The sequence below is a fragment of the Eptesicus fuscus genome, chromosome 1 (genome assembly GCF_027574615.1).
Source record: "Eptesicus fuscus isolate TK198812 chromosome 1, DD_ASM_mEF_20220401, whole genome shotgun sequence".
In the NCBI taxonomy this organism is placed as follows: Eukaryota; Metazoa; Chordata; class Mammalia; order Chiroptera; family Vespertilionidae; genus Eptesicus; species Eptesicus fuscus.
The window spans coordinates 45,018,819-45,037,179 of record NC_072473.1 but is presented as its reverse complement, the minus strand read 5'-3'; the positions used below and the strand labels follow the sequence as shown (position 1 = coordinate 45,037,179).

The 18,361-nt window shown below is 42.5% G+C and overlaps 2 protein-coding genes across 2 annotated transcripts in view; both read right to left on the bottom strand.

Annotated features, from left to right (window-relative positions):
• Positions 1–18,361, bottom strand: part of ABCB7 (ATP binding cassette subfamily B member 7) — a 161,419-nt gene that overhangs the window by 41,554 nt on the left and 101,504 nt on the right. The window lies entirely within an intron of this gene.
• Positions 14,550–14,821, bottom strand: LOC103301870 (protein AF1q-like). Its single transcript, XM_054715647.1, is given in 2 exon segments — positions 14,550–14,632; positions 14,635–14,821. Coding segments are annotated over 2 exon segments (270 nt in total).

Sequence of the window (18,361 nt, the reverse complement as noted above, 5' to 3'; positions counted from 1 at the left end):
CTAGCACACAAAGTCACTCTATCAACACAGGGAAGCAGCCAAAATGCAGAGACAAAGAAACAGGTCACAAATGAAAGAAATGGAGGAAAGCAAACTACTGGATATAGAGTTCAAAACCATAGTTATAAGGTTATTTAAGAATCTTCTAGAAACCGCCGATAAATTTAGTGAGACCCTTGAGGATATGAAAAAGGACCAACTAGAAATTAAGTATACACTGACTAAAATAAAGAATAATACACAGAGATCCAACAGCAGACTAGAGGATCACAAGAATCAAGTCAAAGATTTGAAACATGAAGAAGCAAAAAACACCCAACCGGAAAAGAAAGAAGAATCCAAAAATATGAAGAGAGTGTAAGGAACCTCTGGGACAACTTCAAGCATACCAACATCCAAATTATGGGGGTGCCAGAAGAAGAGAGAGATCGAGATATTGAAAACCTATTTGAAGAAATAAGGACAGAAAACTTCCCCTACCTGGTGAAAGAAATAAACTGACAAGTCCAGGACGCACAGAGAACCCCAAACAAAAGGAATCCAAAGAGGACCACACCAAGACACATCATAATTAAAATGCCAAGAGCAAAAGTCAAAGAGAGAATATTAAAAGCAGCAAGAAAAAAAGTTAGTTACCTACAAGGGAGTACGCATACGATTGTGACTGATTTCTCAACAGAAACTATGCAGGCCAGAAGGGAGTGGCAAGAAATATTCAAAGTGATGAATAGCAAGAACCTACAACCAAGATTACTCTACCCAGCAAAGCTTTCATTCAGAATTGAAGGTCAGATAAAGAGCTTCACAGATAAGAAAAAGCTAAAGGAATTCATCACTGCCAAACCAGTATTCTATGAAATGCTGAAGGGTATTCTTTAAGAAGAGGAAGAAGAAGAAAAAGCTAAAGATAAAAATTATGAACAACAAATACATATCTATCAACAAGTGAATCTAAAAATCAAGTGAATAAAAAATCTGATGAACAGAATATAAACTGATGAATATAATAGAATCAGGGGGAGGGCTGACAATTCTTGGGCGGAAGAGGGTGTGGGGAGTGCGGGAAGAGACTGGACAAAAACCGTACACCTATGGATGAGGACAGTGGGGAAGGGAGGTAAGAGCAGAGGGTGGGGTGGGAACCAGGTGGAGGGGATCTATTGGGGGAAAAAAGAGATAACCTGAACAATAAATATTAAACATAAAAAAGAAGGTATCATCCTATATAATAAAACCCTAATATGCAAATCAACCGAACATTTGAACGACTGGTCGCTATGATGAGCATTGACCACCGGGGGAGTGCCGTTCAGCCAGAAGCTGGGCTCATGCCTGGGGAGTGCAGCAGCCATGGCGGAAGCCTCTCCCGCCTCCACTGCAGGCGGGTGGTAAGGAGCGAGGGGTCCCGGACTGCGAGAGCCCTGGACTGCGAGAGGGATATCTGACTGCCGGCTTAGACATCCGCTGAGGGGTCCCGGACTGCAAGAGGGCACAAGCTGGGCTGAGGATCCCCACCCCCTCCACCCGGTGCATGAATTTTGTGCACTGGTCCTCTAATATAACAACAGTTTTCAGTGCAATTGCTAAGTAATATGGTAAGTTTACATTGACTTTTTAAGAAAATTCCATACTCTTTCTGAGTGGCTGTACCATTTTACATTCCCACAGTAAAGTGTGAATGATCCAGTTCATCCGCATCCTCATCAACTTTTGGTATCATCACTTTTAAAAAATTTGAAACAATTTTAATAGGTATAGAATTATATCTCACTAGAGGCCCGGTGCACGAAATTCGTGCACGGGGGTGGGGTGGGGGGGAGGGGTGTTCCTCAGCCCGGCCTGCACCTTCTCCAATCTGGGACCCCTTGAAGGATGTCCTGCTGCCGGTTTACAGGGATCGGGCCTAAACTGGCAATCAGACATCCCTCTCACAATCCGGGACTTCTGGATCCAGCCGCTCACCTGCCTGCCTGCATGCCTGATTGCCCCAACTGCCCCCCGCCCTGTTCGCCCCAAAATGTCCCCCCAGCCTGATCACCCCCAACTGCCCCCTCTGCTGGCCTGCTCACCCCCGTCTTCCCTCCCCACTGGCCTGCTCACCCCCAACTGCCCCCCTGCTGGCCTGCTCACTCCAAACTGCCCCCCGCTGTCCTGATCACCTCCAACTGACCCCCACTGATGGCCTGCTCACTTCCAACTGGCCCCCCTGCTGATCTGCTTACCCCCAACGGCCCCTGCCATCCCATCCTGGCCTGATCACCCCCCCCCCCCCGGCGACCCAAGGTCCCAGCCCCTCCTTTTTTGCTTTTTCTTTTTTTTTTTCAGCGCCTCCTTGAGTGGAGGCCAGGGCCGGCTGGAAGCAAGTATCTAGGATTTATTTATCTTCTATAATTGAAACTTTGTAGCCTTGAGCGGAGGCCAGGGCTGGCCAGGGCGGGTGGGAAGCTTGGCTTCCTCCATCCCAGGGGGCAACCCAAGCCTCCTGCTTGCTCCAGCTCTGTGGCCACTGCCATTTTTGTTGGGATTTATTTATCTTCTATGTGGCCGCTGCCATTTTTGTTGTGATTTATTTATCTTCTATAATTGAAACTTTGTAGCCTTCAACGGAGGCCAGGGCCGGCCAGGGCGGGCGGGAAGCTTGGCTTCCTCCATCGCCAAGGTAACCCAAACCTCTTGCTTGCTCCAGCTCCGTGGCTGGCTGCCATCTTGGTTGGGTTAATTTGCATACTCACTCCTGATTGGCTGGTGGGAGTGGCTTGTGGGTGTAGCAGAGTAATGGTTAATTTGCATGTTTCTCTTTTATTAGTGTAGATTGTAGTTTTAATTTGTGTTTCCCTAAGGGTAAGGAGGTTGAACCTCTTTTCATCAGCAGGAGGTGACAGAGTGCAGAATATGGCAGTGTCGGCTGTGGCGGGATGGTGGAGCAGATGAGCAGGGGCACCAGACCAAGGCAGGGCACCGGTCATTGTCATCAGGGCGAGCCTCTGGTAGTTATTGAAAATTCTTTGCTCCTGTGCATCGCGGTCCTGCCTGGCACTCGCACCTGCTGCTGGCATCAGCCCCGCTCACACCTGCAGCCAGCGCCAGAGCTGCTGCTTGCACCCACTGCCAGCACTCAGCACTGGTCCCAATTGCTTGGTGCCATCAGCTGGTGCACGTGGCAGCTGCCGGCCGTGATCGCCCATGAGGGCTTCTCCACCGTCCCCTGCTCCTGAGGGGCAATCAGGGCAGCAGCCGCCCCTTCCACCCACTGATGGTGCCGACCCTGCTCACACCGGCTGCTGGCGCTGGCCCCAATCGCTCTGTGCCTTCAGCACATAGGAGCAGTGACAGCAGGAGTGGGGCTGCTGGCAGACGGGACAAGGGCTGCGGCAGGTGGGCCTGTGCGGGGTGTGGAGGATGGGCATCACAGCCCACAGTTCCTTTCAAGGTGCATGAATTCGTGCACTGGGTCCCTACTAATCCATAAAATAAAATAAAATGATAAACTGCAACCTATCAAAATTAAAAACTTTTGTTCTGTAAGACACTATGAAGGGAATTTAAAAAACAAGCTTATAGACTTGGAGGAAATAAGGACAGGTATCTTCCACTTTCTGAATGTCTGCATTATGCCACCTCACTTTTATGAAAGACCTATATTAGTACCTGTTTTCACCAACTGAAAAAATTCCTAAGAGGATTTTCACTTTTATGAAAAAAGCTGTTACAGTACTAATGTAGATCTTTCATAAAACCAAGTGGCATAATGAGAACTTTTGGACAGGAGAGGATATTCTTCACTTTATGCCATTCTGACTTACAGAAGGTTTCATAGGAATGCTCTACTTTGGGATAGTGAGGGAACCTGTACATAAATAACTCACAAAATTCAATGGGAAAAACAACAGCCCAACTAAAACATGGACAAAACACTTGAACAGACACTTCAAAGTGAATATATGAATGACAACTAAGCACATGCCAAGATATTCAACACCATTAACATTAGGGAAATGCATATTGAAACCATAGGTAGTACTATATACCTGACAAGACCAAATGTTGGCACAGAAGTGAAGCGACTGAAACTTTCATATATTGCTGGTGGGAAGACAAAAACAGTGATTTTGGAAGAGAGTTTAAGTAATATGGCCATTTACACAATGTTAATTATTCTGATCCATGAATAATTCCGTTTATTTGTGTTTTCAACAGTGTCTTGTACTTTCTAGTATACATGTATTTCACTTCTACTGTTGTTTATTCATTTTTGTTGCAATTGTAAATGGAATTTATCTTTCCAATAGTTCCTTGTGAATATATAGAAACAATAGATTTTTGTAGATTGATGTCTTTTATTTCTTTTTATTGTATGATTGCTCTGACTAGAACTTCCAATACTATGTTGAATAATAGTAGTAAGAGTGGGCAAGCTGTTTTGTTCCTGATATTAGAGGAAAAGCTTTCAGTTTATCACCATGGAGTATAACACTGGCTGATTATTTATCACATGTGGCCTTTACTAGATTGAGGTACTTTCTTTCTATATACACTTTGCCATGTGTTTTAATAAAAAATGGATACTGTTTCTTGCCAAATAATTTTTCTACATCTATTGATATGATCATATGATTTTTATCTCTTATTTTGTTAAAGTTGGGTATCACACTGATTGATTTGTAAATGATGAACCGAACTTGTGCTCCTGAAATAAACCCCATTGATCATGACATATAATCCTTTTAATATAGTGTTGTGAGTGCGATTTGTGGGGTAGAGAATAGTAGGAATAAGGATCTGGGCTGGAGAGGGATAGTCAGCCAGCAGGCCGAGATGGTAAGGAGGAAGCTGCATTGCACCAAAGCCGTGTCCCTGGACGACAGGCATAACAACCAACTGTGGAAAGGAAAAGCCACATGCCTGCTGGTGGCTGGGGAATCTGGACCTAAGACCACTGAAGCAAAAAGGCTGCACTACAAAAGGTGGCAGGAGGAATGCAGTGTTAGGGGGAGAGAAACCCATTGTATTGTGGTTGTTTTGTCTTTGCTTCTATTTGCTAAACTCAGAACATAAGACTTTACAATTGCAAACAGTCATCCGAGGTTTCAGCACGAGGGGAGAGGCACAAACTTTAGGTGCCTGAGGAGAGGCTGGGAGGGAAGAAGAACATAGATATGTGGCCAGGAGTCCGGTATTGGGACATTCTTAAGCTTCCAAACCTAAGCGGCCATTTCTCCCTTGAAGAGCTAGCCCCTCAGAGTAGCCTCAAGGCAGGTAATACAGACTGCCACACCCTGCCTGCTGTTGGAACTATACAAAGGAAACAAAGACAAAGGCCAAGTTTAACCCTTTGCACTCGCTTGCTTTTTTCTCGATTCCTTTATTCTACTCGGGATTTAATTTTTTAAATACCCCAGATTTTACAAAGCGTGGCAGTAGAATAAAAAACTGGAGTTCCTTTTCACACAAACTTATTTACTTGGATTTTTTTATATTTCAAATTATTGATACATTCAATAACCGTCACACTTGACATCTGAGTGCAAAAGGTTAAAGGTCTGCAGAGGCCCAAAGAGCCCCCAGTGACTGGCTTGCTATTCTGGGAACCAGACTGACAAAAACTCCAGGTTGCTAGCCAACTCCATTGGTCTCCATACAACGATCTCTGACCAACGAGGGCCAGAGTAGTATTTTGAGTCACTAGTGGAGGAGTAAGTAGCTCTGGGTCAGGAAAAAAAACACACCCATATTACTCCATGAAAGTGAAACATCACCAACCCCACCTAAAGCCCTGTCAGAAACAGACGCTTGAGTGATTAAGACTGACAGCTGGCAAACAGGCAAAGAGGGCAGATTGGCCCCACCTGCTTGCAGCCAAAGCCTGTGGAGACAGACAAAAGCAGAGGACCTGTGGATCACTTGGAGATTCAAGCAGGGTGCTAAATGCTAAAACACAGTGCCTGACAGTGGCCAGCACCTAGCAAGTACCTAACAGGAAGCCCAGAATTAGCAAACAGAAGAATGGGGTACTAAACCAGCTCCCATTGGTCATTAAAATTTGGCTGAAGTGAACAACACTTCACTTTTTTATTTTTAAATTTCTATTACTTAAAATTTTTTTTTTATTTTTTATTTTTCATTTTATCTTATTTTATTTTTCCTTTTTTTGCACCATATTGTTCCTCACTTCTCTTTCTTTCCTCCAGGTTTTCTTTACGTTTCCTATTTCCTTCCCCCCCCCCCCCCCCTTTTTAAAGTGGATATCCTTTATCTGCTTTATTGATGTGTTATTCTAAACTCTGTTGGTTTATTCATATATCTAATTTCCACTTACCTGCATCTATTCCATTTACACTTCTCTTTCCTTTCTCTTCTCTACTCAATATTTTTCTCTCTTGCTCTTTTCTTCTGAAATGTTTTTAACTTGTTTCACTTCCTAAGTTTAGGCCTTTATGGTCTCTCCTCTATTCTCCTTTTCAAAAAAGAAATTTCTTTGTATTTTTTCTTCCTGTCTTCTCATTTCTTTTCTCCCTCCTCTATTCTAAAACATAGTCCTTCCCCTATTCATACAATTCCTCAACCTTATTTAATCTATTTAATCTCTGCATCAACAGACCCTGCCCAATCTTTTTTTTCTACATGTTTTTTGTTGGTGCTTCTTGGCTTATTTGTTTGTTTTGTTGTGTTTTATCAGTATAGTTTTTCTCTTTTTTTCTCACTATCATTCTTGTTCTCCTTTCTCCTTCCTAATTCTCTTTTCTCCAGTGGTTACTTTTATTGGGGTTATAGGTATCTTGTGTACAATCTTGTTTTGTCCTTTCTGTGTTGTGTCTCGACATGTTGTATTTTGTGCTGTTCGGTCAGCACCTCCACAATAGTTGGCACGATGTGGTAGGGAGTGAGGTGAGCCACATAATCAGACACCCTGAGAGTAGACTCCATCCAGGAACAAAACAATAATGTTTGAACTACATCAGGAGAACCCAAATATCTCAAGTAGGGGACCTCCCTAAAACTCCCAACCCAGGAGTAATGAGAGACTTCACCAATGGGTTCCACAAAGCATCTACTACACAAGACCAATTCAAAAAACTTTAGGCGGCATAGCACTTTGATCTAATACATAAAAATAATTACAAAGGAATAGCAAAAATGAAGAGACAAAGAAATAATCCCCAAATGGAGAAAAGCAAGAATCACTAGAAAAGGAACTAAATGAAATGAAGGCAAGCAATTTGTCAGAGAAAGAATTCAGAGTAATAATGGTTATAAGGATGCTCACACGTCTGGATGAGAAATTTACCATGTGTAAGAATCAAGAGGAAATGAAGAATGACATAGCTGCAATGAAGAACACAATAGAAGGTATCAACAGTAGACTAGAAGAAGCTGGGGACTGAATGGACGATGTAGAAGACACAGCAGAAAAAAACACCCAAGCAGAGCAACAACTGAAAAAATGATTAAAAATTAGGAGAGCCTACGGGAGCTCTGGGAAAACAAACACACACACACAACAAAAATATCAACATAATAAGGGTGCCAGAATGAGAGGAAGCTAAGCAAGGAATAGAAAACCAGTTTGAGGAAATAAAAAACAATTTGAAGAAATAATGACAGAAAACTTCCCTGACCTGGAGAAGAAAAAAGTCACACAGTACAAGAAGAACAGAGTCCCAATCAAGATGAATCTGAAAAGACTGACACCAAGGCAAATTATAATTAAATTGGCATCAATGACAAAGTAAGAATTTGTCATCAATGACAAAGTAAGAATCTTAAAGGCTGCCAGAGAGAGACAGAAAGTTACATATAAGGGGTCTCCCATTAGACCATCAACTGATTTCTCAACAGAAACACAACAGGCCAGAAGGGAATGGAATGAAGTATACAAAGCAAGGGACTGAATCCAAGAATACTCTATCTAGCAAGGCTATCATTCAAAATCAAGGTGAAATCAGGAGCTTTGCAGACAAAAAAATGATAGAGTTTATTACCATTAAGCCAGCAATGCTACAATCAAAAGACATAGGGTAGCTGAAAGGATAATAATACATAATACATAGTTTTCAAGAGACCCACCCCAGAACAAAGGTCTCATAAACTGAAAGTGAAGGGATGAAAAATAATTTTCAGGCAAATGGAAATGAGAAAAAAAAAACAAAAAACTGGGATGGCAATAATTATATCTGACAAAAATGACCTCAAAGTGAAGACCATACCAAGAGATAAGGAAGGCCAGTTAATCCTATATAATAAAAGCCTAATATGCTAAGTGCCCAGTCGACCAGTCGGCTGTTCAACCAATCAAAGCATAATATGCTAATGATATGCTAAGGCTGCTCAACCACTTGCTATGATGTGCACTGATCACCAGGGGGCAGACAATCGACCAGTCGACCAGTCGCTATGACGTGCACTGACCACCAGGGGGCAGAGCTCCAACCAGTAGGTTAGCTTGTTGCTAGGGTCCGACCAATTGGGACTGAGTGAGACAGGTCGGACATGCACTGGAGCCCTCCCATGGTCCTTCCCTGGCTGGCCAACCTCCAGTGTCCCTCAGCGGCCCTGATCATGCACCAGTGGGGTCCCTCGGTCTGGCCTGCACCCTCTCTCAATCAGGAACCACTCAGGGGATGTCGGAGAGCCTGTTTTGGCCTGATCCCACAGGCAAGGCCGAGGGACCCCAATGATGCACAAATTCGTACTCTGGGCCTCTAGTAATACTATAGGAATCGATTCAACAACAGGATATAATTCTGGTAAACATATATGCACCCAATACAGGAGCTCCCAAATGCATAAAAAGACTTCTGGAAGATATCAAGGAAGAGATTGACAGCAATACAATCATAATAGGAGACTTTAATACACCATTGACATCACTGGATAAATCCTCTAGACAATAAATCAGGAAAGAAACAGCAATTCTAAATGACTCACTAGATCAGATGGAATTAATGTACATCTTCAAAAAATTGCACCCCAAGATATGGAATGAATATACATTCTTCTAAAGGGTACATGGGACATTTTCAAAGATAGACCAAATATGAGAACACAGATGAAGTCTCTACAAATTCAGGAAGATTGAAAGCATATCAAGCATCTTCTCAGACCACAATGCCATAATATTAGAAATCAACTACAAAAAAATTCAAACACTTGGAGGCTAAATAGCATGCTATTAAACAATGGTTTACCAAAGAGATCAAAGAGGAAATAAAAAACATTTTGGAAACAAATGAAAATGAAAACACAACAATCTAAAATCTATGGGACACAGTGAAACCAGTCCTGAGAGGGAAGTTCATAATACTACACCCCTAGCTAAAAAAAAATAAAAAATAAAAGAAAAACTGGTAATAACTTATCTAAGCCTACAACTTAAAGAACTAGAGCAACAAGAAAAGCCCAGAGTAAGTATAAGGAAGGAAATAATAAAGATAAGAACGGTAAAAAAATGACATAGAGAACAATAAAATACAAAAGATCAATAGAACTAAGAGCTAGTTCTTTGAAAGGATAAACAAGATTGATGAACTTCTAGCCAGGCTCACAAAGGAACAGAGAGAGAGGACCTAAATTTAAAAAAAAAAATCAGAAATGAAAGAGGTGAAGTAACAACTGATCCCACAGAAATACAAAAGATTGTTTAAAAAAATACTATGAACAACTCTATTCCAACAAACTGGAAAACATAGATGAAAATGGACATATTCTTAGAAAAAATACAATCTTCAAAAACTCAATCAAGAAGAATCAGAAAACCTGAATAGGACAAGAACTACCGATGTAATTGAAGCAGTATTTAAAAACTTCCAGCAAACAAAAGCCCTGGTCAGGATGGCTTCATAGGGGAGGTTTACCAAACATTCTAAGAAGAACCCCAATCCTCTAATTATTCAAAAAAATTCAAGAGGAAGGAACATTTTCAAGCCCTTTATATGAAGCCAGCATTACCCTAATCCCAAAACCAGATAAAGTCACTTTAAAGAAAGAGAATTACAGGCCAATATTCCTGATGAACACAGATGCTAAATCTTCAACAAAATATTAGAAAATTGCATCCAAAATGAACAAAATGACCTCAAAAAGTAAAAAGATCATACTCCATGACCAAGTGGAATTTATTGCAGGGATGTAAGGCTGGTACAATATTTGCAAATCAATAAACATGATACATCACATAAACAAATTAAAAGTAAAAAAAAAACACATGATCATATCAATCGATGCAGAAAATCATTTGACAAAATCCAACACCCTTTCTTGATAAAAACTCTCAGAAAAGTGGGAATAGAGAAAACATAACTCAACATAATGAAAGCCATATATGACAAGCCTACAACCAACATCATACTCAAAGGGCAAATACTAAAACCCTAAGAACAGGAACAAGACAAGGATACCCACATTCACCACTCCTGTTCGACATAGTATTGGAACTGCTAGCCATAGCAATCAGACAAGAAGAAGAAATAAAAAGTATCTGAACTGGAAAAGAAATGAAGCGGTCATTATTTGCAGATGTCAGAATATTGTACATAGAAAACCATAAAGATGCCATCAAAAAACTAGATTTAATAAATGATTTCAGCAATGTAGCAGTATACAAAATTAACACCCAGAAATCTATGGCATTTTTATACACCAATATTGAACTCACAGAAAAAGAAACTTAAAAAAAAATCCCACTTACCATTGCAGCAAAAAAATTAATATACCTAGGAATAAACTTAACCAAGTATGTAAAAGACCTGTACTTGGAAAACTACAGGACATTAAAAAAAGATAGAGGAAGATATAAACAAGTGGAAGAATATACCATGTTCAATGACTGGTAGAATCAACATCATTAAAGTGTCCATACTATCCATAGCAATCTATAGATTCAATGCAACCCCCATTAAAATACCAACAGCATATTTCACAGACCTAGAACAAACTCTCCAAAAATTTATATGGAATAAAAAAAGATCCCGAATAGCCATAGCAATTCGGAGATAGAAGAGCAAAGTTGGAGGGATGACAATACCACATATCCTACCTAATAATAGACAAATATGCAAATTGACCATACCTCCAACACACCCACAAGCCATGCCCACAAGCCATGCCCACCATCCAATCAGAGCGAGTATGCAAATTAACCCAAACCAAGATGGCTACAGCCACAGAGAGCAAGGTTTCCTAGGTAACAGAGGAAGCAAAGCTTTCCACCTGCCCTTGCCAGGCCTAAGCCTCCACTCAAGCTACAAAGTTTCAATTATAGAAGGTAAACAAATTTAAACAAATGGTGGCAGAATGGAGCTTGAGAGAGCAGGCCAGGGTTGCCACCAGCAACAGGGGAAGCAAAGCTTTCTGCACACCCTGGCCGGGCCCACCCACTTAAGGCAACAAAGTTTCAATTATAACCCCAACACAAATGGCTGCCGGCCTCGGAGGGAGCCCCAGGCTTGGCTCCGCTCCAGGCTACAAAGTTTCAATTGTAGAAGGAAAATAAATTCCAGATACCAGGGCCTCTGCTTGGGTTGCCAGGGGGCGTGGCTGGCCTGCAAACTACCACAGACCCCTCGCTCAGGCTGCCCCACGCCCCAAGGGAACCCCCACCTGATCCGGGACACCCTTCAGGGCAAACCAGCTGGCCCCCACCCCTGTACCAGGCCTCTATCCTATCTAATAAAAGAGTAATGTGCAGATTGATCATCACTGCAACACACAATATAGCTGCCCCCATGTGATCAAAGATCCTGCCCCCATGTGGACACAAGATGGCCACCACAAGATGGCCAGCAGGAGAGGGCAGTTGGGAGGCACCTGGCCTGCAAGGGAGGGCAGTTGAGAAGGACCAGGCCTGCAAGGGAGGGAAGTTGGAGGTGATCAGCCCTGCAGGAGAGGGCAGTTAGGGGTGACCAGGCTGGCAGAGGAGGGAAGTTGGGGGCAAACAGGCTGGCAGCAGAGTGGTTAGGGGATGATCAGGCTGGCAGGCAGAAGCGGTTAGGGGCAATCATTAAGGCAGGCAGGCAAGCAGTTGGGAGCCAGCAGTCCTGGATTGTGAGAGGGATGTCCGACTGCCCGTTTAGGCCCGATCCGGGATCAGGCCTAAACGGGCAGTCGGACATCCCTTGAGGGGTCCCATATTGGCGAGGGTATAGGCTGGGCTGAGGGACAACCCCCCTCTGTGCACGAATTTCGTGCACTGGGCCTCTAGTCAGGTTATATTACTGTTGGTGGGAATGCAGACTGGTATAGTCACTGTGGAAAGCAGTATGGAGTTTCCTCAAAAAGTAAAAACAGAACAACCTTCTGACCCACCAATCCATGTCTGGGAATATATCCTAAGAATCCCGAAACATCAATCAGAATAAATGTATGTACTCATATGTTCATAGCAGCAGTATTTAAAATAGCCAAGATCTGGAAGCAGCCCAAGTCCCCATCAGTAGATGACTGGATAAAGAAGCTGTGGTACATACTAGTATACACAGTGGAATACTATGCAGTTTTAAAAACAAGGTGTTACCCTTTTCAAAGAAATGGATGGACCTAGCGATTATTATGCTAAGCAAAATAAGAAAGTCAGAAAAAAAAACGAATACCATATTATCTCACTTATACGTGGAATCTATCAAAATAAATGGACAAACAAAATACAACTAGAGGCATGAATACATGGAACAGACTGACAGCTGTCTGAGGAGAGGCGTGTGGGGACTAGATAAAATAAGGTGAAGAGATTAGTCAAAGAACATGTATGTATAGCCCATGGATACAGACAACAATGTGGTGAAGGCCAGTGGGCACTGTGGGGGCTGGGTGGAGGAGGGTACAGGGTTGGGAGGAAGGGGAACATCTGTAATAGTGTCAGCAATAAAAAATAGACTTTTCCCCTTTAACCTTTATAATATAGTTAATTATTTGATACTCTATTTTGAAAAAAGGTTGTACTTTCCCCCTTCTGTCTATTTTGTTATCCTACTCAAAGTTTTGCATATTCTGTCTTTTTGTTTCAGGTACAATTGCTTCATTCAAAATTACTTGAAATGCAGATCTTGTGGAGGTAAATTCTCCTAGTTTTTTTTTTTTTTTAATATATTTTATTGATTTTTTACAGAGTGGAAGAGAGAGGGATAGAGAGCTAGAAACATCGATGAGAGAGAAACATCGATCAGCTGCCTCCTGCACACCCCCTACTGGGGATGTGCCCGCAACCAAGGTACATGCCCTTGACCAGAATCGAACCTGGGACCCTTGAGTCCGCAGGCCGACGCTCTATCCACTGAGCCAAACCGGTCTCGGCTCTCCTAGATTTTTTCCTTACTGGCATTGAATATCTTTATTACAGAAATGATTAAATGGGAGTACAAATCAGCATCAAAAATTTTGTAAGGAGTTGGAACAGGATGTAGGGTAAGAATATGATTGTTCATTTCATGGTCTCAAGATATGTGAAAAACTTTCCCTGAGACCTATTGATCAATATACATCTCAAATGCAGGAAGGCAAATCTAAAATACTGAGGACCTAACCCGATGCCTTTTAGAAACAGAATCAAAACCATACCAAATACTATAAGTCAGCAAGATTGCATTTTAAGATTTGAAATTGAGTGATTTTCCTCAGAGTTGTCAACCTCTAATTAGGAGCAAAATGGTAAAGTGAGTAGGCTTGAAGAAGAAATACCCTTATGAGAGAGATTGGCTATTTCTAAAATGATTCAGGTCTTTCCCCTATTTTCAGATTCCAAGATATTATTGCCTCTTGTTTCACATCTTTACCCACAATTTCTCTAAGAGGAGAATGATAAAAAATCAAGTGTGTTATCACCTTACCTTTTAGAAATCCTACTGTCTTGTACCACATAATCTCACATTAAAATTTATAAGGTATTCATCAACCCTTTAAGAAAAAACTGTATTTATTGACCTAGAGCAGAAAATTAGGAAGGTATGAGCAATCTCAAAATCTGATTAAAATTAGGTTTAAAAAAAAAATCAGTCCTGCCCTAACCGATTTGGCTCAGTGGATAGAGCGTCGGCCTGTGGACTGAAGGGTCCCAGGTTCGATTCTGGTCAAGGGCATGTACCCTGGTTGCAGGCACATCCCCAGTAGGGAGTGTGCAGGAGGCAGCTGGTCGATGTTTCTCTCTCATCGATGTTTCTGGTTCTCTATCCCTTTCCCTTCCTCTCTGTAAAAATTCAATAAAATATATTTTAAAAAAATATATCAATCCTTCTATTTTATGGGGCTATACTACTCTCTGGTTCCCCCATCAGGCCTGTTTTCTGTAATAAATAAGGGAAGGAGAGGAGGAATCCTTGTGACACAGTAAGTACTCTGTTGCTTAAACCCTTTGCTTTGGGGCTTGAAGGTTTTTGAGAAAAATTGATACAATAAATGAATGAATAAATGAACGAATAAATAAGACACAACTCTGGCAGACTTAACAGCACCACCTCAAAACAATTGAGGGGAGAGAGCAAGATTAATAGGGGAAAGGAGGGAAAGGAAGAGACTTGAAAGGGAAGACAATGAGGGCACTGTGGGTGAGAAAAGTATTGGGCTTAGAGTAAGTCCAGTTCGAAGGATTGGATGCTGGCAATGTGAGTTCTCCAGAACTTGAAGGTGCTGCACTAAAGGAGGGCACGCCTTCAGGGATTTTCTCCTGCTCTGTTTCAGTTGCTTGCTGGATCATTTTGACAATGCTGTTGTCCTTGACCTTGTAGATGGATGTATCTGACAGATCCAGGCTTCCCAGCTCTGATGGATCCAGTTCTGGAATGGGCATCCTCCAGAAAAGAAAGAAGCAGTACTGACTATTCACAGGGACCCTCATAACTGTTATCAATGAATTACTAGTCTTCATTCCAAAGATGGAGGGAGGACCGGCTCTGGACCCTGTTATGGGATAGAGAGAAAGGCAACAGTGGAGACATTGCTGGCTTTGTCTTCTTGCTCTCCATCTTCTGTGTTTCAGTTTTTGTTTTTGACTGGGAAAGTCTTTATTTCTCCTTCCTATCCAAAGCATAACTTTGCTGAATATAGAGAGTGTGGCAAAGTAGATTAACAGTCGTCCATATGGAAAATGATATAATCCTATATAATAAAAGGCTAATATGCAAATCAACCGAACAGCGGAACGACCGGATGCTATGATGCACACTGACCACCAGGGGGAAAACCCTCAATGCAGGAGCTGCCCCCTGGTGGTCAATGCACTCCCAAAGGGGGAGCACCGCTCAGCCAGAAGCCAGGCTCATGGCTGGCAAGTGCAGCGGCGGTGGCAGGAGCCTCTCCTGCCTCCACTGCAGCACTAAGGATGTCCGACAGCAGGTATCAGGCCTAAGCCATCAGTCAGACATCCCCCAAATATTCCCGGACTACAAGAGGGCGCAGGCCAGGCTGAAGGACCCCTCCCCCCGGAGTGCATGAATTTCATGCACCAGGCCTCTAGTAATTAATGATAAGACAATAATAAATTGTGTTTCCCTTATTCACAACTGTAAGCCTGTAAACCTCTTTTGCCTCACCTTGTATTACTCTTGGCCAATGGTTTCTCTTTTTCAATATTTTGAACATTTCATCCCACTATCTCCTGGCTTACAAGTTTCTGATAAAAGACCTGATTAAAATCTAATTGGGTTTTCCGTCTAGGTTACTCTTTTTATACTTGACTGCTTTTAGAAATTTTACTTGTCATTAATTTTTGACAGTTTAAATATAATGTATCTTGAACAAGATCTTTTTGCCTAAATAATTAGGTGTTCTGTTAGCTTCTTGAATTCAGAGATCTAGTTCTTTGCTTAGGTTTAAGAAGTCCTCATCAATTATTCATTTGAATAGGCTCTCTGTACTGTTCTCACTCTTTTATCCTGGTATATCCAACATTTTCATTTTTTATTTATTTTTTAAAAATATATTTGATTTTTTACAGAGAGGAAGAGAGAGGGATAGAGAGTCAGAAACATCGATCAGCTGCCTCCTGCACACCCTCCACTGGGGATGTGCCCGCAACCAAGGTACATGCCCTTGACCGGAATCGAACCTGGGACCCTTCAGTCCACAGGCAGACGCTCTATCCACTGAGCCAAACCGGTTTCGGCTATATCCAACATTTTTATGTTGCCCTTTCTATTGGAATCAGATAATTCTCGAAGAATTGTTTCAATTTATAAACTATTGGTTCTCTCTTTTTCCTCCTGAGTCATTTCTAGGTTTCCATCTTTGAGCCCACTCATTCTCTCTTCCATGCTCAGGTTTATATCTAATGCTAATACAGTCTTCATCCCATTTATTAATTTCTTCAGCTCCAGAATTTCTATTTTTTTTTTTTGGTTGTTTGTTTTAGTTTCCATCCCTTTGGTAAAAAGAGGGAAGCTTCATTAATTTTCTTTCTGAACTCATTGCCTTTGCTAGTTCTCTTGTTTGTTATTGAGCTTCTTCATAACTACAATCATAAATTCTCTGTCCTTTAAGTCACAGTATTCTACAACTTTGAGTTTGGTTTCTGGAGACTTTTCTTTCAGTACTCCCATGTAACCTTGGTTTTTCAGGGTATTTGATAGATTGTTTCTGCCTGCACATTTGAGGTAATGAACTCTTTTCTTATTTAGATACTAGAGGCCCGGTACACAAAATTCGTGCACGGGTACAGTCGCTAGGCCTGGCCTGTGATCAGGGCCACCCTCCCTGGCTGCCAGCAGCCGGCCCCGCCCCCCAGCTGCCAACAGCCAGCCCTGCCCCCCCCCCACCACCAACCCCTGGTTCCCAGTTCGCCATTGGGTGATTGGAGCCTGCAGGCCAGGGGGAGGGACCAAGAGGTTGGCCGTTCCCGCCCGCTCGCCAGCACCGTCTCCCGCTGCAGGTCGCCCTCTGTGTGTGGGGTGACCAGCGGCCTGGGGGCCTTGGCTTGGCGCTGCCCACATCCACTGCCACCACCCCTGGTTCCCCATTCTCCATCGGACCATCAGAACCTGCTGGGCAGGGGAAGGGGCCAAGAGATTGGCCGGCAGGCCCTGATCGGGTAATCGGGGCCTGTGGGCTGGGGGCAGCTCCTGCGCTGAGCGTCTGCCCCCTGGTGGTCAGTGCGGGTCATAGCAACTGTTTGTTCCACTGTTTGTTTGATTTGCATATTACCCTTTTACTATATAGGAGAGTGACTTTGCTATCAACAATTTTGAGCATTTATTGATAGGCAGGTACTTTCTTTTGTCTACCAGTGAATGGTGTTAGAATGTAAGGGTTTTTTCCTCTTATTAAGCACTATTTTTGCATCTGGGATCGAGGTGAAGCACCATAAGTTAGGTTAAGGAATATGCCACACACTCACTGGGATTGTGGGTGTCCCCTCTGTGACTGGCTTGCCTAAGTTAACAGCACCATCACTGTGGTGAAGAAATGTGGGAGTGGTGAAGAAATGATATTACACGTTCCCTATGCTATTTCCTTTTTACTAATGTTGTTGGCCTCACTATGTGTTTTGAAGGTGTCTCCACTGCAGCTACTAGACTGTCAGGATGGGGGAGGAAAGAAAAGCAAGTTTGTGCTGCCTAGGCTGTGCCACTCTGCCAATAAGAGAACTGGGCACAAACTGTGCTGTCTGTGGGTAAAAGCTTTCTTTTACGAACTCTGCTGGGAAATGTGAGACAGATTTGCTTTCTGCAGTCCTACTATCTGACCCTGAAATGCCACCAGCAATTATCTTGGGCACCACCAGGCTGTGTGTGACTTCTTAGCTTGCTTTGCTAGGATCTTCAGGGAAGGGTGCAACTAGGGAGGCAAACTTCTGACCCACCGATTCTGATGAGTCTGACATGATGGGGAATGAGGAAGTGCGATGTCTCTTCATGGGGGAAAACTATATCTGCTTCTCTTATGTTCCAGGCTACATTGTAAGAGTTGCAGCCCAATTTCTCCATTACTTCTACACTCTATGGAGGCAGGATGGGCACCGAGCTGAATCTCAGGAAACTGTCTCTGTCCTTTCTCCATACAGCCTCCGCTGCTCAATACAATCTACTATCCTTGGATTTTTCAGGTGTGTTTGTGTGTTGAAAAAGGGATCAGTTGTTAGGTTTTAGAAGTCTGACTAGTTGTAATTTATATTATTCTATTACATTTATTTTTATTACATTTATTTGGATGAAATTGGGTAACAGGATGCTATGTTTAAGGTGTGGACAATTATGTTACAAAATGTGTATATTGCACTGTGTGCCCACCAACAAGTCAAATCATGTCCCCTCACCATATATTAGCCTCCCTTCATGCCCTTAACCCCACCAAACCCTTCCTCTGTTGACAGATTTCTGTTTCTGTGCACGACATTCAGTTATATATCCCAAACATGAATGAAATCATATGGTTCTTAGATTTG